The sequence below is a fragment of the Petaurus breviceps genome, unplaced genomic scaffold (assembly GCF_028583685.1).
Source record: "Petaurus breviceps papuanus isolate PSGF00001 unplaced genomic scaffold, PetGlider_PUasm1.0 220, whole genome shotgun sequence".
Classification (NCBI taxonomy): Eukaryota; Metazoa; Chordata; class Mammalia; order Diprotodontia; family Petauridae; genus Petaurus; species Petaurus breviceps.
This window is the reverse complement of record NW_027185876.1, coordinates 3,112,147-3,139,909: the sequence shown is the minus strand read 5'-3', so window position 1 is coordinate 3,139,909 and position 27,763 is coordinate 3,112,147. Positions and strand designations below refer to the sequence as shown.

The 27,763-nt window shown below is 38.6% G+C and overlaps 1 protein-coding gene and 1 long non-coding RNA gene across 2 annotated transcripts in view; both read left to right on the top strand.

Moving 5' to 3' along the window:
• The window catches only part of SH3GLB1 (SH3 domain containing GRB2 like, endophilin B1), a 46,291-nt gene extending 26,799 nt beyond the window's left edge, over nt 1-19,492 (top strand). The window contains exons 6-9 of the mRNA XM_069094559.1: nt 12,840-12,929; nt 13,350-13,450; nt 18,390-18,621; nt 19,011-19,492. Of these exons, the coding sequence (XP_068950660.1) occupies nt 12,840-12,929; nt 13,350-13,450; nt 18,390-18,621; nt 19,011-19,118 (531 nt within the window). The 3' untranslated portion in view covers nt 19,119-19,492. The remainder of the gene's footprint in view (nt 1-12,839; nt 12,930-13,349; nt 13,451-18,389; nt 18,622-19,010) is intronic.
• LOC138166153 (uncharacterized) lies at nt 567-9,336 on the top strand. Its single transcript, XR_011169547.1, has 2 exons — nt 567-6,157; nt 7,480-9,336. It is a non-coding gene; the product is annotated as an uncharacterized lncRNA (long non-coding RNA).
• Nucleotides 19,493-27,763: the final 8,271 nt, after the last annotated feature.

Below are 27,763 nucleotides of genomic sequence, written 5' to 3'. Positions count from 1 at the left end.
AAAGTTGAATTCACTTTTATTAGGATTTATTTTCCCTTAAATATGTACTTAGAAAAAGATTTGTTCTTTTTTTTAGTGCTACTTTTTGATTGTCTTAGAGCCAAAATTTCTTCACAAAAATGTATCTCCTAAATTGTTATGTGGGTCAAATAAAAGTGATTTCATTTAGAAAAAATCCATTTCTACATAATTTTTCAGTAAATATTCTATTATATACACTTGTCTTAGCATTGAAATTAGAGATATCATCAGGACCAGAATCCATGTGTCTTGACACTGACTGAAATCATTATCCTAGATTACAAACTCTGCATACACTTGTGAGGATTTAGGAAACTGTAATTGCCCTTGTGGTTTTTTTGGCCAGTATGGTTAGAAAAGGGTAATGGAGGGTATCTACAGCTGTCAGGAGAAGCAGAAAGTTGTGGTTATAATATAAACTGCATGTTGTTTTCTTGCTTAAAAAAAAATCAGAACTCTGAGGCATAATTTCTTTAATAATTAATCTTCCCTTTTTTTAAATCAATGGACACAAAAGGAAGGGGCCTCCAGCCTTGTTTTGTGTTTCTTGATAACTGCTGAAGATGATACCTTAAGGAAAACAGGGACAAGGTCTGCTTTTCCCCCCTCTAACCAAGCAATAGCATAAATTGAGGTTTTTGTTTGTTTTTTTAAAACAATTGGGGTTAAGTAACTTTCTCAAGGTTACACGGCCAGTTATTTTGTGTGGGTGCCAAGTATCTGAGGCTGGAACCGATCCCGGGTCTCCCAACACGGGGGCCGGCACTCTTACTGCGCCACCTGGCTGCCCCATAAATTGAGTTTTGATACTTAAAACATTTTGGTGGTTATAACCTTTGAAATAATAATACTGATTGTTAGCATTTCTATTGGCCCATGAGGCTGGAGTAATGTTTTACTTGTGTTAATTGACTTGTTTCTCATGACTACCCTGGGAGAGAGGTGCTGTTATTTTCTCCATTTTTATAAATGAGGAAACTGAAGCACGTAGAAATTAAGTTTCCCAGGGTCACACAGTAAGTGTATGAGGAAGGATTAGAACTCGGTTCTTCCTGATTTCCAAGGCCCACATTCTATCTCTTGTGCCACCTAATTGCCTTTATGCATGTTCATCTTATTCATTTTTATCCATTTAGTAGTTTCTAAGATAACATGTAAGTTAAAGAGTTGTTAAAAACACATTTTTACTTTCAAAATCTTGTATTTCTAGGCCTTGCTAGAGCAATGTATTTGCAAGTTAAACTGGGGTAGTGGTTTTAGATAGTTTTGCCCTTACAGTTTTGAATAATGGTCCTGGTGAACAATTTTGAAAGTCTTTGAAGGTATCCCAGAGCTTTAAGATTGATTAATCTGAAGTAATGGGAATTAGGATTCTGTTAGCTATTCATTTTACTTTGAGATATATCCTTCCAGTCACTTATTTACTTAAACTCTAATAAGTCTAGGTAAGGCTATTTTGAAGGTATTGCAAATTTTTTTTGGTCTGTTTAGGACTAATCTTATTACTGTATAATTTCATTAATATTTACATCTACTACACAAATTCTTGGTATTTTAGTTCTTCTGTCACTTTGATACAAAATACAATTTTTCTTCTATATTCACATGACTTTAGGCATTTTCTTACAAATGAAACTCTGCACCTTTGAAAAACATTGGACAGCTCAGAGCTTGCTAATTCTGCAAAGGAAGCATAAAGTAGAAGTTAGTTCCCTAAAGGTTGTAACTTAATAAAAGAGGAAAAGCACAGACTCCTTGTGGGAAAAATATATACAGGTTGAAAAGTGAGTTAAATTAATTGACTGTGAGGAAATTCTTACTACAGGCTTTCTCAAGTCTACAGATACCCTAGAAACGTCATTAATAACAATCTAGCAACTTGGATTCAGCATTATGAACAAGAATGCAGTCTGAGCAAAGATGGTTTTTTCCTTATGTACTTCTAAGTATGTAACCTTGATTCCAGGGTCTTAGATAGATTTGGATTTCTACAGTTATGGAATTGTAGATTTTCAGATTAGTTATCCGTTTTCAGAACAAGTTGGCTAATAGGAAAATCCAGTGTTGCTAGCAGTTCACGTTGACTGCAGTTTTAACCTTGGATCACAGTGCCAATCATGGATTTGATGAAACGTCAACAGAATGTTTAAAATACAGTCTGAAATAGTGAAATTTCAGCCTTTTAGAATTTGATTTTTAAAAATTATTGGTTGGAATAGGGATTATTTAATTCAGCTTCTCATTTCCAAGGTGAGAAAATTGAGGCTGACATTAAGTGGCTTGCCCAAGGTTAAATTATTTGATGGTAGAACCAACACTTGAACCCACATCTCCAACGGCCTTAACATTTTTAGCCAATAGCTTAGTAGATATTTGCTAGACTTGTATCCCTGTGGAATAGGTTCCCCCACACCCCCAAAATAAACATTATGTTATTTGCTCAAGATTAGACCGCTCACACACAAAGGTCTGAGAAGCATAGAATTCTAGAGGGAAAAGGATTACAGGTCCCTGCTGTAACAGTCTCCAAGGAGGGCTTGCCATTTTCAGTTCCCCCCTCCCTTTTTTTTTCTCTCTTTGCTGCCATGGGACAGAACCCTCCTCCAGCTTTCCCCTAAACCCAGTAAGCTGAGAACTTGGACTCAACGGTTCTTGACTTCAGGTTTCTCACTGCCACCCTTTTCCTCTGTTTCCCCAGTCTCCATTCCCAGTTGGCATTTGGAAAGGGATGCACTTTGTCCTAGCACCTGATTTCCTGGACACAGCCTATGATTCCTCTCAGACTTTTGTTGAAAAAAGAAGAGTGAGGCAGAGGAGTGGCAGACTACTGCTGCATGCTCCAAGGCTAATAGACACACGGATAACTCTAGCATTACAATTAAACCTCATCCTGTACAAATGTATTTTGAACATAGATTTCGTTTTCTTTTAATTTCCCGCTCTTCCTTGTCAGACTCATCTTTCAGGCCTTCATCAGCTTCTCAGACATGGTTAACAGTAAGGACTGGACCTGTCATTTCATCAATATAGGGAACTTCTTGTCCCAGTGCAGGTGTGTAGCTTATTGTCATGGAGAATTACCTAGAGCACCTTTCTTCTCCTTCAGATGCCATAGAAAAGGCAGACTGCCTGAACTGTGATGGGACTTGTGGGTGCTCCTAAGCTCTACTGTTTGGTGTTTTGGGTTTTGTTTTGTTTTGTTTTTTCATTTTCCTCTTTCTTAGGACCCTAAATTTAGAGCTAAGAGGGATTTCAGAGATCAGATCTAGTGCCTTCATTTTACAGATGAGGAAATGGAGGCAGGAAGGGAGAAATTTACCTAAGGTCACAGAGCAGCCACAAGACCAAGAGTTGAAGAGTGGCAGCCTTCAATACGACTGCTCCCTGTGTATTTAACGGGGGAAGAAAAAAGCTCCGAACCAGGAGCCAAGAACTCCTTTGTATTCTGAACCTTTTCAGATGAGTAATTCTGGAGCTGTCTAACCTTAAACTCTAGAGTAGCAAGTTGTCACTTCAGTCTCCAAGAGTAGCTATATCTTTGATAGTACTAAGATGTTATGACTTTGATAAGACTTGAGAGACTGGGTTCATGACTTTCTACCTTCCTGGGCCTCAGTTTTCACATATGTTAAATGGAGAGGTGGGACTATATCTCTTAGTTTTTTCCTAGCTCAAAGTCTGTAATAAGGCTGTATTTAGAGTCTTGTTCCTGTATGTAGGGAGTCCATAGGATATTACACAATCATATATTCTCATTAGTTGTTTGACTAAAATAATATAAGATACTAAGATTCTGAGTCATATGTGCCCTTGAATAAACATACTAGGCTTATTTATAGTCTTTAGCCCAAGTGAACAGTCCCTCATCAAAGTAGCAACCCTGGGCCTTCCGTTGCCATAGTTTAGACCTTTTAAGATACAGAATGTATTTTACTTTTGCATAGCACCCAGTTGTTTTATTTTAAGTGCCTATTCTGTCCATCTGATAATATCATTTGGTACAAAGAGCCAAAAATGCATCTCATGTCTTAATTGCCTAGCAGAAACTTTGTGTTTATTGGAATACCATTCAAAAATGAATTAAATACTGCTGTTTTAACTAAAATATATTTCTTCCAAGGGAATATCATGTTACTTTTAATAGTAATACTTCACAATGTAGGTATTTTTTTTTTTTTTGCCTTTTGGAGGGCAATTGGGGTTAAGTAACTTGCCCAAGGTTACATGGCTAGTATTTTTGTGTGGGTGTTAAGTGTCTCAGGCCAGAACTGAACTCGGGTCCTCCCAACTCCAGGGCCAGCGCTTTACTCACTGCACCACCTAGCCGCCCCAATGTAGGTATTTTTTGTAAGCTTAATCCCTGACCTAAGGTCTAAGTCATGAATGGACCTCTACCTGGCAATGGCATTATTATTATGAGGATGTAGTTTTAGATATCTGATTCTGTCTGTTAGAAACACTGACATGTTTGACCTGTGATGTGACAGCAACTTATGTTCAGGAATTGAAGATGCCCCAAATGGCAGCTTCTAAGGCATTTCTGAATTTTAACTGGTTGGAAAGAGTAAGGGGAAACCTACCTTCTAACAGTAATTTAATACTTAAGGTATCCCAAATTGCAATTTCATCCCTTTTTTGGGAGGTGGAGGGGGTCAATGTGATAAAAATTATATGATAGAGGCAAAGCTAATTATATACCTTTTTACTTTACCACTTACATGAGTCCACTTTGCTGTACTTCAGTAACTAGTGGGGAATGTATCTGCAACTTAGAATTTTTACCCCTTTAGTTGAGTTATGTTTCAGTGCGGCTTATTATTCTGGGTTTCCAAGTTATGAATATGGAAAAGAATGTCTTCAACTTTAATACTAAGATGTATTCCTATTTTCTGTATTTTTTTAAACTGGGCTGATTTTGTAATTTCCAAACCGAGCACTTTATGTTGTTATCCAGTTGACAGATATAGAATGGACATTTAGAATGTCTGCATCTATTCCCACAGATTATCATGAGTACCTTTAATAAAAATTTTAATTTAATAAAAATGAAAGGATATACATGCATTTCATATTATTTTAGGGAATGTTAAGAACTGCCTGAAACTGGTTAAAAGATAACATTGTACTTAGAATTATTTATTCATAATGGAAAAATTGTCTTTGAGTAGAAAACTCTTGACCAGGCCTAGAGCAGACTTAGAAGTTGATTGTTGTAAGTTTTGTACTCCCAAAGCTGCCTTTTTGCCTGTCTTGTGATAACTTGTAATCAAGACTCTTCTGCATTACCCTGATTTATATTAGACCTCCATTAGACAGTGGTGGGATTTCAAAATGTCTCCTAAATAAAAATTATATGGATAGCACAAATTGCCCCGACAGTATAGTTACTCTCTTTCTAAAAGACATTTTATCTGTTCATCTTGGTTAGTGTTGTTTGTACAAAAGAGATAACTCTTTCACTGTGTTCCTTGTTATAATATGTTCTTTGTCTCTTATCTGTGCACTTAAGCAACTAAATTCGACTCTACCAGAAGGAGATAACATTATGGTAAATTTATCTTACATGCTCAACTTGCTGCATGTAAAATGGCTGAAGGTTTGTTGGCCTACCATGTTTTCTACATCTTCAGTGAACTGTCTTCTCTTGCTATTCAACATCTCTTCCCATTTTGAAGTCTGAAGTTAGACATTCAGTTATATATTAATGCAAAAAATGAACTATATCAAATTGTTATCAGAGTAAGTCTTCTTTTGGTCCTCATTTAAACAGTATACTTATAGGCCAGTTGTCAGAATCTATAATCATATAGTGAAAGAGGCTTTTTTTCCACCTTTTTTTCTTGTACAAATTAAGATGTTATTTTGTTTGAATTACTGTATTGTAAATTTTGGGAAAGGATTTTAATAAGACAAATTTAGACCCTTCTTCTGTACTGGTCAAATTGCATTCCTTGATATATGTAGACCAGTGTATTCATTAGAATTTGATTTTTGCTTAGTTATAAGAACATTCTCTCTCCCATCCTAGTATTTGGGGTATTGTCACTGCCTCTCAACAAGGAGGCACTCAGCCAGCAGCTGCCCATCTCCTACCCAACCCCAGCTCCTCTCTTGTGGGTCTACAAAGGAGCCAGAAGTGAGTTGTTGAGAAGTTTGTTTTTTTCTTCTATTTTTTTTCACAGCTCATAATTCTGCTGTAGTATATATGTTAACCCCGGTTTGGGGGAAAATTCTTTTTAAACCTTAAAGTTAACTTCTTATAATTTTATGTAGTCTTTTGAGACACTGAGGAAACAACTTTTTAAAAAATGTTTATTGAAAATTATTTCAACTTAAAGTATTAAAAACTAAAAGCAGCCCAGAGTTCCAGTGTTAGTCAGCAAGTACTTATTGAGCAATCATGACTGCTGGATTATGGCCTGGGCTTGTGTTACTCCATCTGGAATAGTAGAGAAACTTTAGTATTATTAGGACCACTTTCAGCATGACAATTTTAAAAAAATTAATGCTTTGCTAGAAGCGAGGAAACTGCACATAATACTCAGGCTTAATATAATTAGAAAAGGTAATTTCACATACTATATGTATAGAGTTTGTGATGATTTTCAGTCTTTTACTACCTCATTTATTGAGGCCCTTCTTCAGAACTCAGCATATTTTTCAAATAGCAAGAGAATACATTTACTTATTTTCATTGTCCTATCTAGTAGATAATGTGAATGTATGAAAATGTTTGTCATAATACTAAAATTTGTATGTAAATTTTAGTATTCATAGAGTGTTAGAGCCAGAAAGAAAGTTAGATCATCTAGCTGAAGATATTAGGTCAAAAAGAAAACAAAAAAAAGAAACCTTTCCAAACTGTTTATAGAGGCTTTTTAAAAAATTGTTATAGAATTTGCTGCAGATTATGTTTCTGACATTTATACCCCAACTTTTTTAACATGAAAGTTATTTTTAGATCTTGACTTTACTCTTCTAAAGTTTGTAGTATCAATGTAAAGTATCCAATTATAGCCTATCTCAATGTTAATCTCATCTAATTATAAATCCACAAATTGAGCCAAAAGGGATTTTGACAGTTATCTTGCTCAGCATGCTGATAGATAAGGAAACTTAGACCCAGAAATATTTTAAAATTAAACCAAAATGAAGTTTTGATTCTTACAAATTTCTATGTGGCAGTTGGTTTCTGTAAGCTATTTCTATAATTGAGCTAATTAAGTGATTATTTTTATTTGAATATACATATCACTTAAGAATGTTTTATAAATTGGACTGAATAAGTTGTTGGAATGTTTAAATCTCCTAAAATTTCAATAACTGGAAAAAAGATAGTCCTGGTAAGGGTACTGCACTAGTGTTTCAATTTGTGTATCCATTAATATAGAAAATGTTTAATCACAATTTTCTTTCATGCTCTTCAATGATTTTTCTCTAATTTTTAATGCTGGCTAGATTTGGGCAGAAGAAGTGACAAAAGTAAGTAAGTCTTTAAATAAGAATTTACAAAAAAAGGATTTGATTACTGAAATCTAAAATTGTTTACTGATCAAATCTGAAAATTACACAAAGGACTTCTGTTAATATACTACTTAAAATTACTTGTACAGTGTTGAGTTGTACATTCTTATTGTTGAAAAAGTAATTTTTAAAGAGGCATTTTAAGAGAAAATAATAAATGGAATTGTATTCTTGCCATGTAGTAAAAAAAGATGATATGTACTCAGGATTAGTTTTGGTTGTCATTTAAATTGTGTGGAGTATCTTGAACTACTCTTTTTAAGAGTTATGATTTCAAGTATTGGCTTCTATGAACTCACACTTGGTCATGTAACATTTAGGAATAATTGGTTTTAATCGGTTTTTGCAAAGGAGCTGACTCACAATTTGGTGTTAAAAATGATAGGAATCTATTCATGTAGTCCAGGGGTTGTTATTAACCTTTTGTGTGTCATGGACCCCTTTGTGTTGCCAAAATTTATAATTATATAGCCAAATCCTGTGGATCCTGTCTCAGAATAATGTTTTTAAATACATAAGATTGCAAAGGAAAACAATTATATTAAAATATAGTTATAATTATTTTTTAAAAGTTCATAGAACCCAATTTAATCCCTGATCTAAGGTCTTAAGTCGTGAATGGGCCTCTGTCTGGCAATGGCATCAGTTGGTAATATTTTAAGGGACTCCCCATAATCAGCTCTCTAATAAATAGGACCCCAAAATTATAGAACAGCCAGCCCTTCAGATATGCTTATCTTTTGGGCTCAAACATGTTTTCTTGTTTCTTGTAGTTTATAGTAGGGGAAGGACTTGTGGAACTTGGCTGAGGAAATTTCCTCTTTTCCTGCAGTGACTGGGCTTGGGCCTTTTTTTTACCAGCTGCTGTAAAGATGTCCACTTCATAAATGCAATAGAAACCTGTTTACATAAGCATCCTTAAGATCTTTTCAGAATATTGTAAAATGTAGCATGTATTCACATGTATTCAGCATTCGCTTAGAGTATGAAAAAGCTACACAGCTGGATTTTCCAGAAGTCTGACCCGCTACTTCCAACATGTGAGGAGACTTGTTTTCAAGGTAAAGTCTCCAACCATACTGTAGGAATGAATGGATGAGCCTTTATTAAATCAGTCGATTAACATTGATTAGGCACCTACTGTATGCCAGAGGCAGAAGACAATCTCTGTCCTCGAGGAGCTCTAAGGTAGCTCCTAGAGGAGAGGAGTGATCAGGAATGGTGAATGAAGCCCCAGCAATCATGGTTGACACCCACTTTCCAAGGGGCAGTGGAAGAGTTGAACTGACAAGGAGGGTGACTAGCTGCTGAGAAGAAAGCAGAGGAGGCAACCACCTCTCAGAACAGCAAGGTGCTAGGGTGATGAAAAGGTTCAAGTCTTCTTGGATTTGTGTTTGGGGCCTGAGCAAACTGGTCAGGAGTTGGTCTCTTGCTTCTTTCACATCCTTGTACCTTTTTTCCAGGTCATGCCTTAGAGCAGTTAGAAAAGCAGCTCAGAAAAGACTTTTTTCCCTCCTACCTTATATCATACCTCAGTTATATTGCATGCTGGGGTAGTGTGATTTTTCTGTATAACTGAAAGGTAACTCTTGAAGCACCGTTTCTAAAATATATTATTTGCCTTAAACAGAATACATAAAATATAATTTAAACTTTTCTTGTTTTCTTTAGAAAGTGTCAGGTCTGTGTTCTAGAGGCAGGAATTCAATCCAGTCTCCAAAGGCTTTTGTGTTCCCACCGAACTAAAATGAGGAAGTCTATCTTTTTTTTCCTACAAAATTAAATATTAAATCTGGCAGTCAGTAAAGCTATCTTTGGTGTCTTTTGAAATTCAGCAGCATTCTTTTACTTAAACATCCATAATCACTTCAGTTGACATTTCTGTGGCTTTTTACAATACCCTGTGAGGAAGGCATTACAAGTACTATCACTGTCTTACAAATGAAGAAACTGGAACTCTTGAGTAAGTAACTTTATTTTTGAACCAAGATATTTCTGACTCCCAAGGCCTGTGCTCTGCTAAATCATGTGAATTAATGTAAATGTGGAAAATTGATGTCTTGTGGATGTCTCTGTGTTTGTCATCATGGACCCTTCAGATCATGTAATGTTTTTACAACTGAAGGTGTAAATGTGTGGTTGGCCTCTAAGATCTCTTAACTGAGTAATACTGAAAATTATTTTTATAAAAAGCATTTAGCCCAATGCTTGGCACATAGTAGTCATTATATAAGTACATTTATTTCCTTTTCTTCCCTTCAGACCTTTGTGGGTTTGCCAGAGTATTGTATTATCAGTTTACTGTAACATTAACTTTTACTTTTCTTCTTTTCTTTTCCCCAAAGCCTTGACACTTGCCCAATCAGCTGTAGATGCATGAGATTCAAATGTAACTTTGAATTTATTGATTTTCCTTAAAATCTTGGTTAGGTAGAACATTTACTTTTCTTGATCTGGTTTGTCTAAGTAAAATATACTTGAACCTACTGTTAAGGCACAGTGTACTGTGGTTGAAACCAAAAATAATTTTTATGATTTCATCACATGATTTGTTAAGCAATATAGATGTATTGCCAAGGGCTTGACCCCAATGGTGAACCTACTTTTCCGACTTAAGTCAGTGAGGTGGTGATTGCTTGTTTGGTTAGATTTAGTAGCTTTATTGCTGCTTCCTTTTTTCTGCTTTTTATCTTTTCATAACCAGTTCAAATGCCTCAACCTGGAGGGCGAAAAGGGTTGAGAAAATGAGAACAGAATCAGTTCAGTTGGCCTTTGTGCTTGTTAAGGTTTTAGGTGAAACTGCTTGCTTTGTTGCATGGAACAACTTAACTGTGACGAGAGGAAAAGATACTGATGATCTTATTTCCATTTCCACTGATATACCCCCACTGAGGAAGATTAACTGGTCAGTTTGGATGAACAAAGCATTTATTCTTTGGATATTTCTTAGCAAGGCTGTTTAAGCAATTCTGGGTAAAGGCTTGAGGTGAAGTTAGTAATTATTGGCAAAAATTATATATGAATCATGAATTTCAGTGAACTTTTTAATCTCAACTCCAGTTTGCGGTGGGTAGTTGAGGGTTGGCTATAACTTTGAGAAATATTATATAACTTTTTTTTTAAGCAATCGGGGTTAAGTAACTTGCTCAAGGTTACACTGCCAGTTATTTCTGGGTGTGGTGCTAAGTATCTGAGCCCAGATTTGATCCCCAGGTCATCTCGACACTGGAGCCAGTGCTCTTACTCGCTGAGCCACCTGGCCGCCCCTAAGCAATTGGGTTTAAGTAACTTGCTCAAGGTTACACGGCCAGGTGTCTCTGGGTGGGTGCTAAGTGTCTGAGCCCAGATTCGATTCCCAGGTCATCCTGACACTGGGGCCGGTACTCTTACTCACTGTGCTACCTGGCTACCCCAATATTATATAACTTTAAAATGTCGCAGAAAAGCTGAAGGATTTTCTTTTTGCAAAAGATGCCCTGAGAAGCTGGAGAGGAAAAAAAAAACTCAGCTATTTCTTGATAGTTTTGAGCACATCAGAGGAAAAAAGGTAAAAATCAAAGATAAAGGAGTCCTTTTACTAAGAAGCCTTAAACTTATGCAGCCTTATTATAGTAACTAGTACGACAGGGTAAGAGCTCAGCTTTATCCCCAAGATTTGTTTATTTGATTTGAGGCTTTTTTTTAAGTTTGAAGTAAAAACCTAGAGGAACAATTAAAGATCATTAAAATATTATTTGGAAACTTAGCCGAAAATTGCATTTTCAGAAACCTAAGCATAATCTCTCCTTCCTTCACTTCTTCCCTTCCTTTTGCTAAATGCCTAACTACTATGAATACTGGGGATACAAGACAAAAAAATAGAACATTTTCTGCCCTGAGGGAGCTTGCATTCTATTGGGGTGGGAGAGATAGCACTTGAACTGAGTTTTAAGTGAAGCTAGAGATTTTAAAATGTATGGATGAGGAAGACAATACATTCCAGACATAGAAGAAGCCCACTGTAAAGTCAGTGGAGTGAGAATTGGAACACTGAAGTTGGAATGCAGCAGCTAGGCCAGTTTGGCTAGAACATAGAGTGTATGAAGGAAAATAATGTGAAATAAGCCTGGGAAGGTTGACAGGAGTATGATTATGAAGGATTTGAAAAACCAAATAATCAGGGCCCACTAGAGATTTCTGATCAGAGGTATGATATTGTTAGTTCTGTGTTCATCAGCTATGTGAAAGATAGATCAAAGAGGAAAGAGATTGGAGGATAGCCCTATTAGGAGGTTATTTCAGTGTCTAGGTAAGAGAGAAAAGTGAAGGCCTGTGAGTATAGATAGTGACCATGTGAGTATAGAAAAATGGTGGCCATGTGAGTATAGAAAAAAAGATAAAATTGACATGACTTGGCACTTGGTGATATGTATGTTGGAAGTGAGAGTGAAGATAAACCCAAGTGCCTAGAAGAATGGTGATGCCTCATCAGAAACAGGTTAAGAATGGGGAAGGTGAGGATGAAGATGAGTTTGTCTTGTGTATGGGGTTTTTGAGATGCCTTTGGGACATCCAGGTGAAGATGTTTGATCAGCATTTGGTGACTAAGGACTAAAACACAGGAGAAAGAAGAAGCCTGGACTAAGAAAAGATCATTGTCAGATTTTATATTTTACATGTCACTGGTAACTTGGAAGGGAACAGCTTCTTTGGAAAATTGTCATGATTATTTTGCTTAACAGTGTTTATTTGTGGCAAAGATTTTTTTTCCCTTAGTTTTTTTGGGGGAAGGGGGGAGATGTCAGGGGTTATCCATAGTGGTGCCAATAAAAGGGCCATTATAACTTTTTTTAAATGCACAGAAGAAAACAGAATGAAATTCAAAAGGAAGCAAAAACAAGTAAGATAGTTTTGAAAGTAATTTTGAGAATTTAATTATATAAACATAAATATTTCTATATGTATATATATATTTTTTTCAAGCAAAACCTCATGAAATGGAAAAAGAAAACAGTTGTGATACTGAAATAATTAGTCCTAAGTGCTGTTAAAAAATATCTTGTTCTTTGCATTTTTTCCAGTATTTTGTGCATATTTACCTATCCTTTTGTATGGCACTTACCTTTATATCATATGCTAATCAAGCATCAGTGAATTCCTTCTAGATAAGTGATACATTAAGGCTTAAAATTAGTTAGTTGTAAGGTAAAAGCATTTTTTAAAAAAATAGTTGGAGGACTAGACTAAATGCTGAATTAATACATTTTTGTTTTCAGTGAATTCTAAATATATATACATATATATTCTGTCTTAAGGCTGAACAAGAATTAAGAATAACTCAGAGTGAATTTGACCGTCAAGCAGAGATTACCAGACTCCTTCTGGAAGGGATCAGCAGTACACATGTGAGTATTTAAAATCATTCATTTTGAATATTGAACACTCAAGCAAAATATAAATAGTATACTCTAAAGGGATGAAAATTTTAAAAGTGCTTACCAGGAGGTGGGAACAGGGACATAAATTGTATGGAATTTGTCATTATAAATGTGAAAAATACAGCTTTCTCGTTGACTCACTTTGTCCAGTAGAGCCATGCAAGTTTTCAGGCCGACTTCTCTTATTTTTTCTTGGCCTCTTCATACACACTCACTGTATTATTAGTGAATATTTATATTGGTGATTTCACTAGTGAAACAGACTTTATATTATCTCCCTTCAGTATTGTAGTGGCATCTTAAGCTAATGGTGAATTTTTATAATTCTTCCTCAGGGTAATTGTTGCCTGCCAGCCCTTGTCCCACTGTTTAACTTTTTCTTCCTAGGCCCACCATCTTCGCTGCCTGAATGACTTTGTGGAAGCCCAAATGACTTACTATGCTCAGTGCTACCAGTACATGCTGGACCTGCAGAAACAACTTGGGAGGTAGGAATGAGTGCCTTTTCTGAGGGGTAGCTGTGGACCAGGACTTTCCCTGGGAACTGATCACAGTAATGAAGAGGAGAGATAGTAAAGGTTTCTACAGCACTTAGAATCTGTTTATTTTTAAGAACGGTCATTTGGTTCTCACCATTCTCTCCATACACTAAAGTACTTGCTGCTGTTTGCAAACATTTAGACATGAACAGTCAGTATGTAGGTAAGAGCCCTGGTGAGGAAGGATGTTCTCTGTGCTGTATCAAAAGGAACTTTGAAAAAAAAAAACATAACTAGTGCTTCATAAAATCAATCCAGTCACCTTGTTTTCCGTGAAGAAACTGAGGCCCAAAGAAGAGAGTCATTTTGCCCACGTAGAACAGTTAGGTAAAGAGTCAGTCGGTATCTGAAGGACATCAGAGGGTCATAGATTTAGTTCCCCTGGAGCTCCCACCACCTCATTTTGTAGATGAGGAAACAGAGGCCCAGAGAGGGCAAGAGACTAATTCAAGGTCAGACAATGAAGTAGCAAAGCCAGGCTTTGAACCTAGTCCCCAGCCCTACAGATTCAGCTTTCTTTCCACTATATCTGCTTTCTCCCAGCCTATGTTTTATAAGTTCTTTGTAAGAATCCAGTTGAAATGTACAATTACCTATCTCCTCCTTTGGTTCCACAGTAGACCTTAAAACATCTGAGTGATCTCTAAAAGCATCCTGGGTTCTAAGAGAATCATAACAGCTGTAGTTTATATTGTACTTTGAGTTTTGCAGGATGTTTTATTTACATGTTCTCATTTGATGCTCATAATAACCCAGGGATATCAGTGCTTCAGTCATTATCCCAGTTTTACAGATAAGGTCTGGCTCAGAGAGGTTAAGCTGCTGCCTAGAGTCACAAAGGTAGTGTCCAGCAGCTATCCCACTGAACTGGCTGGGAACTTGTTATCATCAGTCATCCTGAGTCTGCCATCTGTACATGTTTACAGGGGGAGAGGGTCACACACATATGAAGCAGGGCAGGGCTGGGAACCTGTCAAGGAACCAGCCTGACTTACCTACTCTCCCTCCTTTGCTGAGCTCTGGGAAGGATGAGGCTATCTAGCAAAGGAGGTGAAGAAGAGGAGTCTCTGTGGAGAGTTTGTTCTTTTCTGCTTAGCGAAGAGGAGAGAGACCTGGTTCTTTCAGTTTGGATCGAGCCACTGGACTAATCTGGTGTTAAGAGAACGGGATCAGAAATTAGAGTTAAAGTTAAAAAGATTTGTCCTAGTTAAGAATAACTCTTGTCTTTACTTCCTATCCCCTGGTTGAGGGACTGTAGGGTATTTTTATACACAAAAAGCAGGTTACCAGTAAAAGAATGGTTTTAGGTACCTTGTTTCTCTTCCAAACCTGCATTTATTTCTGTTCAAGACCTCTATTTTAATAATAACACTAAGAACTGAGGCATTTGAATTTAAAATATGATGTATTTAATTCTTAAGCAGAAAATTGGGTTTTAAAATATTACATTAATAATCTTAACCAATCTATGTTTTGTGAATCCTAATTGGCATTTAAATAATAACATAAAAAGTTACACTAATTTTAAAATGGAATATTTGGGCATAAGTTTTGAATAGGAAGAATAACCCATATTTTGTCTTCTTAATTTCCCATAAGACTACTCTACCTTTTCAAGACTTCTGTCAGATGAAACTTGAAACACCAGATTGTAGGCCAGCCAGGTGGAGAAGCAGCTAGGTGCTGTATGCCTGAGACAGGAACATAGAGCTGAGAGAAATAAGAACTTTCTTCCCTCCTTCTGATCTTTGGGAGGGAATACTTGAGTTAGCATTGAAGAAATGCACATTAGGGTTTTGTGGGGAAGAGATTCTTGACCTTTTGAACGGTGGAACCTAAATTGGTTAGTTGTAGTATTTGTTGTAGTATTTGATCATAACTGCCTAACAGAAGCATATGCTTTTTGTTTTAACTTCCCTTTTGAAACAAAAAATTGTATTTTTGGAGCAGCCTTCCCCACCCCCTTTTCTACCAAGTGAGCTTTCTTTTTCAATGTTCTGAACCAAAGTAATTAATAAAACTTAAATAATGTTGTATAGACTAGGTTTTTTCCTCTCTTTTTTTGGGGGGGGGGAGTATTGGGGGAATGGGAACCAGACCTTTTGCTTTCATTGGAAACAGGCACCCCCAGTGAGGAAATTCCCTCTGCCACTGCTGAGCGGGGGCCTAGTCTGTAAGTATAACCTTAAGAAAGGCTCTGGGGCCCTAAGTGGCTCTCACAGCCAAGTGTAAGTCTGAGGCATTACTTAAACCCAGATCCTCTGGATTTGGAGACCAACTCTCTTGGCTGTTTTATCCTCTTTGGAAAAGGTTAGGTTAGAATGAACATAGGTCATGTTGCTGTTCGGTCATTTCAGACTTTATGACCCTGTTTGGAGTTTTTCTTGACAGCGATACTGGAGGGGTTTACCATTTCCTTCTCCAACTCATTTTACAGATGAGGAAACTGAGGCAAACAGGGTAAAGTGACTTGCCCAGGGTCACACAGCTAGTAAGTATCTGAGGCAAGATTTGAACTCAATTTCTCTTTAATATGATATAATATGACTAGTAGCTATGCTATAAATTAAAAACCCTGATTTGTCTTTAACTTTTTTTATGAATCTAATAATGTTTATTCAGCACACAGCTTTAATGACTTCAAAGAATATTTCCTAGTTTTTCTCTAAATATTAGGAAGCATAGATGAAACTGCATAAAATTGAAATGAAAGTAATAGAGGAAACTGTCATTTGGACAACTGTGTTAAGAATAGCATTAAATTCAAGTATTTATAAAAATCGTTCTTGAGTAAATATAAATTCTATTAAATCTTGCTTTATAGAGGTAGCAAACTAGTCAAGATGCTCTTGCATTGTTTGGGAGCCCTAGGACATTTCCCAGAATAGTAGATTAATGAGAATTCCTCTTTGCAAAATTTTGCTTGTCAGGCCATCAGGCTTTTATTAAGCAGGTACCATGTGGTAGATATACTAAGCAATAAGCTTATGAAGACAACGATTGTCTCTGCCCTCAAGGAGCTCACAGTCTAATGGTGGAGACAACATACAAACAACCATATACATCCAGAAGGCCATCTCAGAGGAAAAGCACTAGCATGAAAGGGGTTCGGGAAAGGCTTCCTACAGAGGATAAAATTTTTAGTAGAGACTTGAAGGAGCCAGGGACACTGGCAGGTAGAAGGGAGGAGGGAGCATAGGAGATGACAGCCAGTAAAAAATGCCTGGAGCTGACACATAAAGTGTTTTATTTGAGGAACAGCAAGGAGAACGGTGTCACTGGGCTGTGGAGTTTGTAGAGGGGAGTAGGAAGGGACTAAGTTGTGAAGGGTTATAAAAGGTAAACAGGGTTTCGTATGTGCTTCTAGAGGTAATAGGGGCCACGAGGATTTTTTGGAAATGGCCAGTGACCCTTTAGGAAGCCCACTTTTACAGCTGAGTGGAGGATGGACTGGAGAGGGGAGAGACTGGTGGCAGGATGACCAGCCATGAGGTGATGAAGAGCTTGCCTGCCCCAGGGTGGTGGGCTTATACAAGAGATGTTAGAAGTGATCAATTTGGGGGCAAGTAGATGGCACAGTGGAGAAAGTGCTGGACTTGTAGTCTGGAAGAACTGAGTGTGAGCCCTGTTTTAGAGACATCCTGTCTGTGTGAATCTGGGCAAATCACTTAACCTTTCAGCCTCGTTTTCCTCATCTGTAAAATGAAGGCAATAATAACACCTACATCAAAGGGTTTGTTGTGAGGATCAGATGAAATACTATTTATAAAGCATTTTGCAAATCTTAAAGCTCTACACAAATACTAGCTAGTATTATTAACGTTGGATATGGAGAATATGGGACAGATAGAACACCAGGCCTGGAGTCAGGAAGACTCATCTTTCTGAGTTCAAATCTGACCTCAGACACTTACTAGCTGTGTGATTCTGGGCAAATCACTTAACCTGTTTGCCTACATTTCCTCATCTGTAAAGTGGACTGAAAAAGGAAATGGCAAACCACTCCAGTATCTTTGCCAAGAAAACCCCATTTGGGGTCATGAAGGGTCAAACACAACTGAAAAATGACCAAACAATGGGGAGTGTAATTCTGGAATGTAAACTTAATAGAAACCCACTTTTATATAATACCATTTAAATTGAAATATGGATTTTTATAAGGTAAAGATAACTGATTAATACTGATTATAATGGTGCCTGTATGTCCATGACAATGATTTTCATTTCTGTATCTGAATTTTTAAAGGGGGGATTCTGGGAATTTTTCTCTTTTATTATTATTTAAATGAATGTTCCATTCTCTGCCTGTCCCTTCCCCCCTCCCATAACACTTTTAAGGTCAAATGTAAATTTCTACTTTTCTGGAAAATTCCTTCATACAGAAGAAACATTTTGTAAAAAACAATATTTTATTCTAGAGGTCTCTGAGGAAAGCTTTTGTAACACACTTATAGTTATTTCTCCCTGGAGCTTTATGAACTTTATCCAGCATCATTGTTCTGCTGACTTAGAAGTGAATGGGAGCTGGGGGATGGGCCACAGCACATTTTGTCATTAACCACTTTTTCCCCCAAAATGGAAGTTGATAAGAAAGTGAATGGTGCCACCAAGTGGTAGCATGATGGTGCTGACTCTTTGGCAACTGAAACTTGATAAAATATTTACTGCCTGATTTCTCAGAGAATATTCTTTACTTCAGAGTTTAGCAGTAGTCCTGCAAGTTGATTATCTACTCTGAGGGGAAACGAATCCCTTATTTTAACCGAAAAGAAGCTCATAGTTGTGAGCTGAAAGAAACATGAACAATTTTGCAACTAATTTGTATATCAATTTTTTAAATAAAGTAAGAAATAGAGAAATAATTCCTTGGCCATTTTGTTTTCAACAGTTTTCCATCTGCCTTCATATCTAACAACAATCAGGCTTCCACAACTTCCATGTCAAATGCCTCCACTTCCTCATCAACCCCAGTTACCTCCTCTCTGTTGCCTTCAACAAGTAGCACAATTGTTACTCCCTCCCTCAGTGACTTGAAGGAATCCAGTGGAAGTAGGAAAGCCAGGGTTCTCTATGATTATGATGCTGCAAACAGTAGTGAATTATCACTTCTCGCAGATGAGGTAAGGGATACAAACTGTTGTTTTATAAAGACACATAGGTCTTAGGACGTTCCTGGGGGACAGGCATGACTCTCTAGATTTCTGATGGTTATATTATTGTCTGTCTTTTCTTGACTTAAAATCTTGTATAACGGAGTAAGATGTCAAAAAGCTGGTAAAATGGTATTTTTTTCGGTGTTTGGAAAAGTAGCCCTAACTTAGGCACTGTATCTTTTGACAAGATTTGGTAATATTGTTTAATTCCTTGAAAAAATGAGAGTTTGAGCTAGTCAGAGGTAGGTTTTGAAGAAGTGTTTCTTATTTTTTATGTAAAACATTATTCACAAGAGCAATTATGATCAGTCATATTTTATTAATAAAATGAATAACCACAAACTTTTTTTTTTTAGGTGATCACAGTGTACAGTATCGTTGGTATGGATTCAGACTGGCTGATGGGTGAAAGGGCAAATCAAAAGGGCAAAGTACCAATTACTTACTTAGAACTGCTCAACTAGGTGGGGCCTCTGTTCAGACTACCAGTTAGGACGTGGTATTTATAAATGACTAACTATGTAAAGCAGGTTTAAGTGTCTTCCATGTTAATAAAGTCTTAAAAGAGACTCAGAAACTACCAGCCATCAGAACTAGGCTTTTCTGCCAATAATGTTGCATGGTAAATTTTTCATTGCTTCAGATTTGGTGTTGAGCTTTTTACTTCGTGCCAAGGATGTTTTCTTACAGGATTCTCTGTTTCTACTGAAGTTTTCACTAACAAGCGGATTCTACTTTTGAGTAAACTAGATCGAAAGCAGGAGATCTGTTTTCTACTGAATTTTTCACTAACGGCAAGCTTTTTCCTTTATGTAAAATAAATTTATTGTGAATTGATGTCAGGTTTACTCTTTTTTTTTAATTACATAGAAGTAGGAGCCCTAAAATTAGTTAAACTTCCTGGCTAGAATTTTTTTATTAGCAAAAACTACAAGGATATACACTTTTTGACTGAGCATCCAAGCAAATTTCAAAGTATTCATAAAGATCAGAAATCCATATTTTTATTATCATTATCAGAGTAAGCCAATGGAAGTCTAAAAAACATTTTAAGCTTCAACGGAAAATAGAACAGTGTATCTAATAGTGTATACAAAGTCATTTGGGGATAGTGGCTTCTCTCAAGTTACAGAAAAATTCAGTCTCTTCTGCAGTGTTACTTTTTTTTTGACAGATGAGAATAGATACCTGTGTCAGAATAGGCCCCTGTAACTTGATAGGAATAAAAACTTTTTTATGTTTTGTGTATATTGTTTCACACCCACATTTCCTGATTGTACACTCACTAGCCAGATTTGTTTGAGACCTCACCTTTTATTCAGTAGGTGTACCTGGTTAGAGTGTCACTTAGAGAACACTGTGATGTGAGTAATACTGAACAGAAGTTTTGGTGGTAGCTTAAGGGCTTATGGCAGTTTGTTCATTATTCATATATGGCATGCAACAGGGCTGGTAACAGTGTAGAAAAAGACCTAGCTTTTATCTGTCCCAGCCCTAGCACAGCAAGAATGGTTTTTGACAGGTCCAAGGGTGGGGGTGGGGAGCTTAATGGTAGAAACTCTGCTCTACTCTGATAGATTCCCCCAGGACAATGAGCCAAGTAGGGCTCCCCTTCCTCTTGGACCCCATTTCCTAAATAAAGAGCCACTTTAAGTGGGGCAGGTTCTCTATGAAGCTATTTCCATAGATGTTTCTTTGAGACATCTCCCAGCTCCTTTTTGACCTCTCTATCTTCACACTCATGCTGTTGGAGCTGACACAAGTAGCCAAATATATAGGGTCTGAACCATGAGGGGCATATTGCTAGGACATGCTTCTGCTCTTGGACAAACCAAAATAATGGTAGAAGAGGTGCGCTCCAGACTGCTTCCATAGCCCCTTCTTTTGAATTCTGGAGACTCCCTAGGAGGGAATGAATGCAGCAGCATACAGAAGGGATACTCACCTGAGTGAGGCATAGAAGCCAAAGGCCCTGGGAGGAAGGTGAAGGGGTTCTCAAGCCGTCTCATGCCACCACTGCTAGGTCTGGGAATGGGGAGATGACTACTTCAACCTGTCCCTGCTTCTCTCTGACTCCATTGTTTGGCTTTAGGCTCACTTACCAGTTTGAGGCATGGGGAGGGAGGGAGAGAGAGGGACAGCATCTAAATTAAATGCTGTTGACAAGGACCAAAGGAGGTATGAGCATATTTAAGTCAAAATCAAGATCCAGCAGCCTTTCAAATGATCCTACCTTCTTTTTCCAGACTTGGTTTTTATAGACTTTATCCTAGAAAAGCAGTTCTGACAAGTTGTTTGCACATTTTTCTTCTGAGCTCACTCCCTTAAATGCCCCATTTGTTTTGTGTTAGTACAGTGGGAATGTTTTTAATGGCATCTTGACACTACCTTTCCAACCTCCCATAGGCACACTCTTTTTTCTGCCTCCTGCTGAAATGGTTGTCTTACTTCCATCCTTATAATAGGAACAACTTCATTAGTCATAGGAGTTATGGACATCCACAGGCTGTCATTATTAGCACAAATTGTTGATGGGAGAGGGAACAGGGCAGAAATAAATGTATAACCTGGTAAAGGGTTTTCAGCTGAGTGTTATCATGGTGAGGCTAGCCATTCTCAAATAACCATCATTGCCAGATAAAATTTTCCTGGTGATTATAAGCAGTCACAGCAGGTAACCTAGAAGGTCTTAGAACTATAGTTCACTCTTAACTGTCTAGTGACTCAAAACTGGCCAATTGTTTTTACATTGGTATTTAGCTAATCTCACAAGATACGTGTCTACGTCACAGCTCTCATCATTGCATCAAGATTGTTCGTCTAGACCACATTGAGAATTTATCCCAAACAAAACATCCCTTGAGTTTTAAGAGTGCAGTTGAATAAATATATAAATAAGAACCTGCTACAGTGGGAATACAAAGGGTGGGGGTGTAGCAGCAAGCACCCCAAGCGTGCTCAGGGTGGCTGCTCACCCATACAGGTTCTTGGATCTGCTTTGTTAAAGGAAAGCAACTCAAAATGGGTTAACAAGCTTACTTTAATCAGTCACACATATATCGTTTACCTTGTTCAGGGGAAAAAGGTCAGCACCCCAAACTTCAAAATATACAGACAGAATTATCAAGACATTAACAGATCAAGTAGATCAAGTAGCTTTCCAAACTGTCCAGCCATTACATCCCTACCCAATCAACATCTGGGTTTTTCAAAGCCGGGGGACTCTCAACAACGGCTTCCCAGAATTCAGATCAAATCACAGAACACTTCTCAAAGTGAGTCCCAAAACAAAGCTACACATCAGGGCTTATATAGCCTTCTCCTGGCTCAGCGAATGTAACAACCTTATTGACCCACTGGCCAATCAAAAAGTATCTACTGAAAAACAAGCCTCCCACCCCAGGCTTCAGGTGCACTTTAGCCTAGGGGCAGGGAAGATCTTCCAAATTTGCATTCCCTTTACAGGGGGCCGAAACAAACAGTGCCCCCAGGAACTCACATTCTATAAGGGAAGAAACAAACTGTGCCCAGGTGAATAAACAAGGATGTGGACAAAGCATCTGGGACAGGAGAACAGAGAGATGATAACCTGGTATAGGAAGTGATGCCTGGATGGAGCCTTTGCAGAATCAGAGTTGGAAAGACAAATGCGATCTCATCAGTACATGGGAAAGAAGGCCACTCTAGCACACCCTCCAAGAGAGCAGCCCCTGCTTAACCTCCATTGAGGAGTGGGCCGCTTCTTGTGGTGGCCCATTCTCTCATCATAAGGGAGGAGTTCCTTCCAACACCCAGCCTACATTTACCTCTGCATTTTCCCCATTGCACACCCCACTGCTCCCATTTCCACCATCTGGGGTCAAACAGAACAAATACTCTTATCCCCCTTCCCCATAAGATCCTTGGGGAAGGAGCTGCGAATTTCAAGAGGCAGGGAGAAAGAGGGAGAGACTTCTAGGCATGGGGTCAGCCTGTGCAAAGTCTGGGAAAGGGGAAATGGAATGTATGAGAAGCAAGTAAGCTGAAACCAGGCCACAAATGAGTTTGAATGCCAAAGAAAGGAGTTTCTATTTTTTCCTAGGGGTGAGCAGTGGCCTTAACAAGACTGTTTTGGCAGCTGGGTGGGAAGATGGATTGGAGAAGAAGACAGACTGGAGGGATACTAATTAGGCGGCCATTGAAATAGTCCAGGTGAAGTGATGACAGCCTGAATTAGAATGATGCCCATAGGAGTGATGAGAAAGGGAAGGATAAAAGTTCTTTTGGCATTAGAATGGGCAAGACTAGGAAGCTGATTGGATTACGGGAAGGTGAGAAGTTGAGGATAATGGAGCTGTGAACCTGGGTGGTTATGCCTTAACAGAAATAATGGTTAGGAATTCAGGTGGGTTTGGAGGCAGGGGGAAGAGGGGTGGGCATATGTTCTATTTGAATATATAGAATTTGGCCTGCCTGTGGGATGTTCAGGTAGAGAAGTCCAGTCGGCAGATGATTTATGTGGGATGGCTAGGTATGTAGACTTGGATGATACTTTCGCATAGAGATGACAAACTCATCATAGTTGATTAGGTCCCCAAGAGGGTAAAAAGAACAGAAGAGTGGGCAATACAGAGGCAAGGGACACACCCACACTTAGTGAACAGGACGTGGATAATGGCCCAGCAAATGAGAAATGAGGAGTGGTCGAGTAAGAGGAAGCCACGGAGGAGGGCAAAGTTCACAGTGGCAAAAGCTATAGATACATCAAGTATAATGAGGCTAGGGATGAGACCAACAGACTCCGCAGCTTTATAATCTTGAAGAGAGCAGTTTGTCTAGTGATGGCATTAGCCAGATTACAAAACATTGAGGGGTGTGAATTGAGGAAATGTAGGTGACCACTGTAGACACAGTGGGGGCATCTAGGTGGCAAAGTGCCAGTCCTGGAGTCAGGGCGACTTGAGTTCACATTCAGCCTCAGGCAACTGTGTGACTCTGGGCAAGTCACTTGACCCTCTTTGTCTCAGTTTCCTTATCTGTAAAATGAGTTGGAGAAGGAAATGGCAAAGGACTCCAAGATCTTTGCCAAGAAAACTTCAAAAGGGGTCACAGAATTTTGGGCATGACTGAAAACGACTAAACAGGGGCGGCCAGGTGGCTCAGCAAGTAAGAGTACCGGCTCCAGTGTTGGGACGACCTGGAGATCGAATCCCGGGCTCAGACACTCAGCACCACACCCAGAAATAACTGGCCGTGTAACCTTGAGCAAGTTACTTAACCCCGATTGCTTAAAAAAAAAAAAAAACCGACTAAACAACAAAATGTAGACAATTATTTTCAGGAATGTGTGAAAAGAAGGCCTAAGTCAATTGTTGAGAAGTGAAAGTGAAAGGTTTTTAAAGTGTGGGGAGACATGATCATATTTATAGGTGGCATGGAAAGAGAAATTGAAACTAGGAGAAAAGGGGAATGATTAAGAGATTGAGCTTCCAAAGGAGCCTGGAGGGGGTGGGGTGTAAGGATATAAGCTCGGGTTAGAAGGTAGAAAGTAGATATTGTTTCACTGTTTGTATCCTCAGTGCCTGGCACATAGTAGGTGCTTAATAAATGCTTATTAATTTATGGGATTAAGTACACAAGTAGAGGGATTGGCCTTTGCAAAGAGAAAGCCCATCTCTTCAGAACCTGAGACTGGAAAAAAAAAAGGGGAGGGGGAGACTGGAGGATGATGCACAGGGGATTGAAGGTGTGGAGTGTGAGAAGAGGGAGCTTGGAACATGCTGCCTCTTCAGTAAAATAGGTGAGGACCTCTATTGATAGGGAAAGGGGAAGAGGGATGTAGACCTCCTAGGAAAGAAGAGGTTTGTTTGGAAGTCATTTTGGAGAGTGTTGATAGAGTCAATTAGGGAGAAAAAAAGAATTGTACAATAGTGAGGGTCCAGTTGAGGCTAGTTGATGCAGTCCTGGTTTGCCAAGACCTAGGATCAGGGACTGGATGCTAATTTTAAGGAGATCCCAGAATTTTTTAAGGGGATCCCTCTTTCTTGGAGGAGAAAGAATCCAGAAGACAATATTCCGAGGAAAACAAAAACGAGTTACATTCTGAGGGGAGCTTATCTGTTGACAAGTCCTAGAGAGAGATCAGTTTATTCTGTGGATTTTGTGTTTTGGGAGGAAGACTTTTACAAAACCAAGTTTAGGGCAATCAGATGAGAGACAAGAATAATACACAAGCAGACGAGTGTGTGACAGAAGTGGAGACCAGGTTTGACAGCAGTTGGCACTTGGTGACAGTTGGTGAAAAGCATTTCAGTCTGCAGCTCAGTTCCCTTGCTGTCCCGGAGTACAGGTGGTAACTTTGGCTGTAAGCCCTATTGAAGCCTATACCTTGTTTAAAATGTTTATCTGTGCATCTTTGTTATTTGGCATAAATTACACGACCCATTATTGATTCTGTTTAAGCCTGTATGTTCAGTTTGAGACAAAGATAGATAAATTAGCCAATTCGAAGAGATTTTTTTGCAGTTATTTTAGGGTGGATGCTAATCCAATTAGAGGGTTGTGAGACTATTTAAACACATACCCACTATCTGGCTGATGAATTAGTGAAATTAGTAAGGAAATGAGCCAGGTGCAAACAGAGGTGAGCAGTGTGTAGGTCCACAAGAACATACTCTGTATAACTTAGCCATAACCCATAGGTCTCTACAAAAGCATAAATGTGTATCAAAACCAACCGCAACAGCAACTTTCGAGAAGAAAAGGAGAAGATGGCCAGTTGAGGGATATGTAACCCAGAACTGGAATTCATTGAGGTTTACTGGCACTAGGACAAGAAGGTCGAACCTACACAGAGACATGGTGAAGACCAAGTCAGGAAGTGGTCTGGCTTGAAGCAAGCTCGCCTACCAGGACTGGAGGAAACAAGTAGAGTCCAGGGCTCAGGTGAGAGGACACAAGGAGGGTGGCTAAAGAACAGACAACATCCTGGTGTATTGACAGCTGGGAAGGCCAGATAGGGATGGAAACTAAAAGGAGAGACAGGAGATTTTTGCCTTTACAGACAATTGATTACTATCTAAGCTCTCAAAATTACACTGAACTCTTTTTCAAAGGGTTAAGAAGAATTCACAGATAACAAGAGTTTGGAATCAACAACTGCAGTAATTATAGGGGGCAAAACCCCAGGGACAAACCAATCAGCATTTGGGTGAACTCTTCCCGGAATTAAATTAGCATTTGGCTTGCTGGCTATAACTTCAATGACTCAGCTGAAGAGGAGTGAGTGTTAAGAGGACAGGCCCTATGGGGGACATAAGGAGGAAAGGTTATAACTATTTAAAGCTTAAAGGGATGATTAACTAGGCAGCAGCCCACGAATGGTAAGAAGCAGCCCCTGCCAATTTGCAAGTACAGCTAGACGATCAGGTAGCTTTCCTGGTGAAGAGATTGTGCAACGGTTTGCAGGGCTTTCGTGCCTTGGTGAAACCTCAAGGATCGCTGTGGTCATCTGCAGACTTGAGAAACAACCATTTCAGGGGCTCTTTTATAGAAGGGTTTGGAAATGCTTTCCAGCACAGCTCCCTATTTTCTTCTCTTATCTGAAAACCAGGGCATCTGCTCTTCTTCAGTACTGTGGAAACTTTCCCATTCTCTACCATCTTTTCAAATATCAATGACATTTTTCATCTGTCTATCTGCCAATTCTTTCAATACCCAAGGATATAGTCTGGAAACCAAGGGATATAAATTCATTAAGGGTAATTAGGTGCTTTCTTAATATCTTTTTACTTATATTGAGCCTTAACTCCTTATTACCCATTTTCATTTTGCCCTTTTTCGTCCATGAGTCATACCCCTTGACATAAATAAAACACAAAGTAAGAATCGAGTAGTTCTGCCTTCTTATTGTCCACTATCAGATTCCCATCCATCCCCTAAACACATTATATCTCTGGCATTTCCCTGACCAACTAGTTTAGTTTCACTATTAAAAAAGGAAATAAGGTTAATCGATATGACCTACTCATGATGAAGTCATCCTCTGTGAGAGCACCATTTTCCTTTTTCTTCAGTAATTGACAAGCATTTAATAAGCACCTATTTTGTACCAACAATCAGAAACATTAGATATCTATCATGGGCTAGGCATTGTGCTAAGCACTGGGGATGCAAAGAAAGACAGAAGACAGTCTTTACCCTCAAGGAATTAATCTAATGGGAAAAGGCAAAATGCAAATAATTGTGCAAACAAGATATAGATAGGATAGATTAGATGTAATCTCAGAAGAAAGGCACTAAAGTTAAGGCCTGCGAAAAGTGTCTTGCAGAAGGGGGGATTTTTGCTGAGACTTAGAGGAAACCAGGGAAATGAGGGAGAGAATTTCAGACATGGCAGACAGCCAGTGAAAATACACAGAGATGAAGTGTTTTGTGAAAAGAATAGCAAGGAAATCAGTGTCCTGGCATCGCGGAGGGTGAATAAGGTGTGAGAAGACTAGAAAGCAAGGGGGGGCTAGATTGTGAAGGGCTTTGAATGCCAAATAAAAGATTTTATATTTTATCCTGAAAGCAAGTCACTGGAGTTTATTGACTAAGGGAGTTCTTAGTCTTGTGCTTTAATGTAAGATCAGTTTACTTGAGTGGAAGATAAATGAGTAGGGAGAAATGAGGCAGGGAGACTAACCCCAGGTGTTGTAACAGTCCCAGTGTGAGGTGATAAAGGCTATGTCAGAGGGTGACAGTGTCAGGAGAGAGAAGGGAGGCATATACAAAAGATGTTAGGAAGGTAGAATTGACAGGATTTGGCAACAGATGGGGGGGGGGTTATAAGAAGTTATATAAGGGGGTTATGAGAAGTAGATGATACCTAAAATGTAAGCCTGAATGACTGGGAGGGTGGTGGTGCCTTTAATAGTAATAAAATAGGAGGGGAGGGTTTGGCACATACTGACTTTAAGATGTCTATAGGAATATAGTTCAAGATGTCCATGAATCAGGTGGAGATGTGAGACAGAGATCAAGAGAGAAATTAGAACTGGACAAGTACCTGCAGAGTTCATTGTCAGGTCACATTTCCAAAATGCTGGCTCCCCTGGAAGATGGCTGAGGGGCCCAAGCTGGTAACACA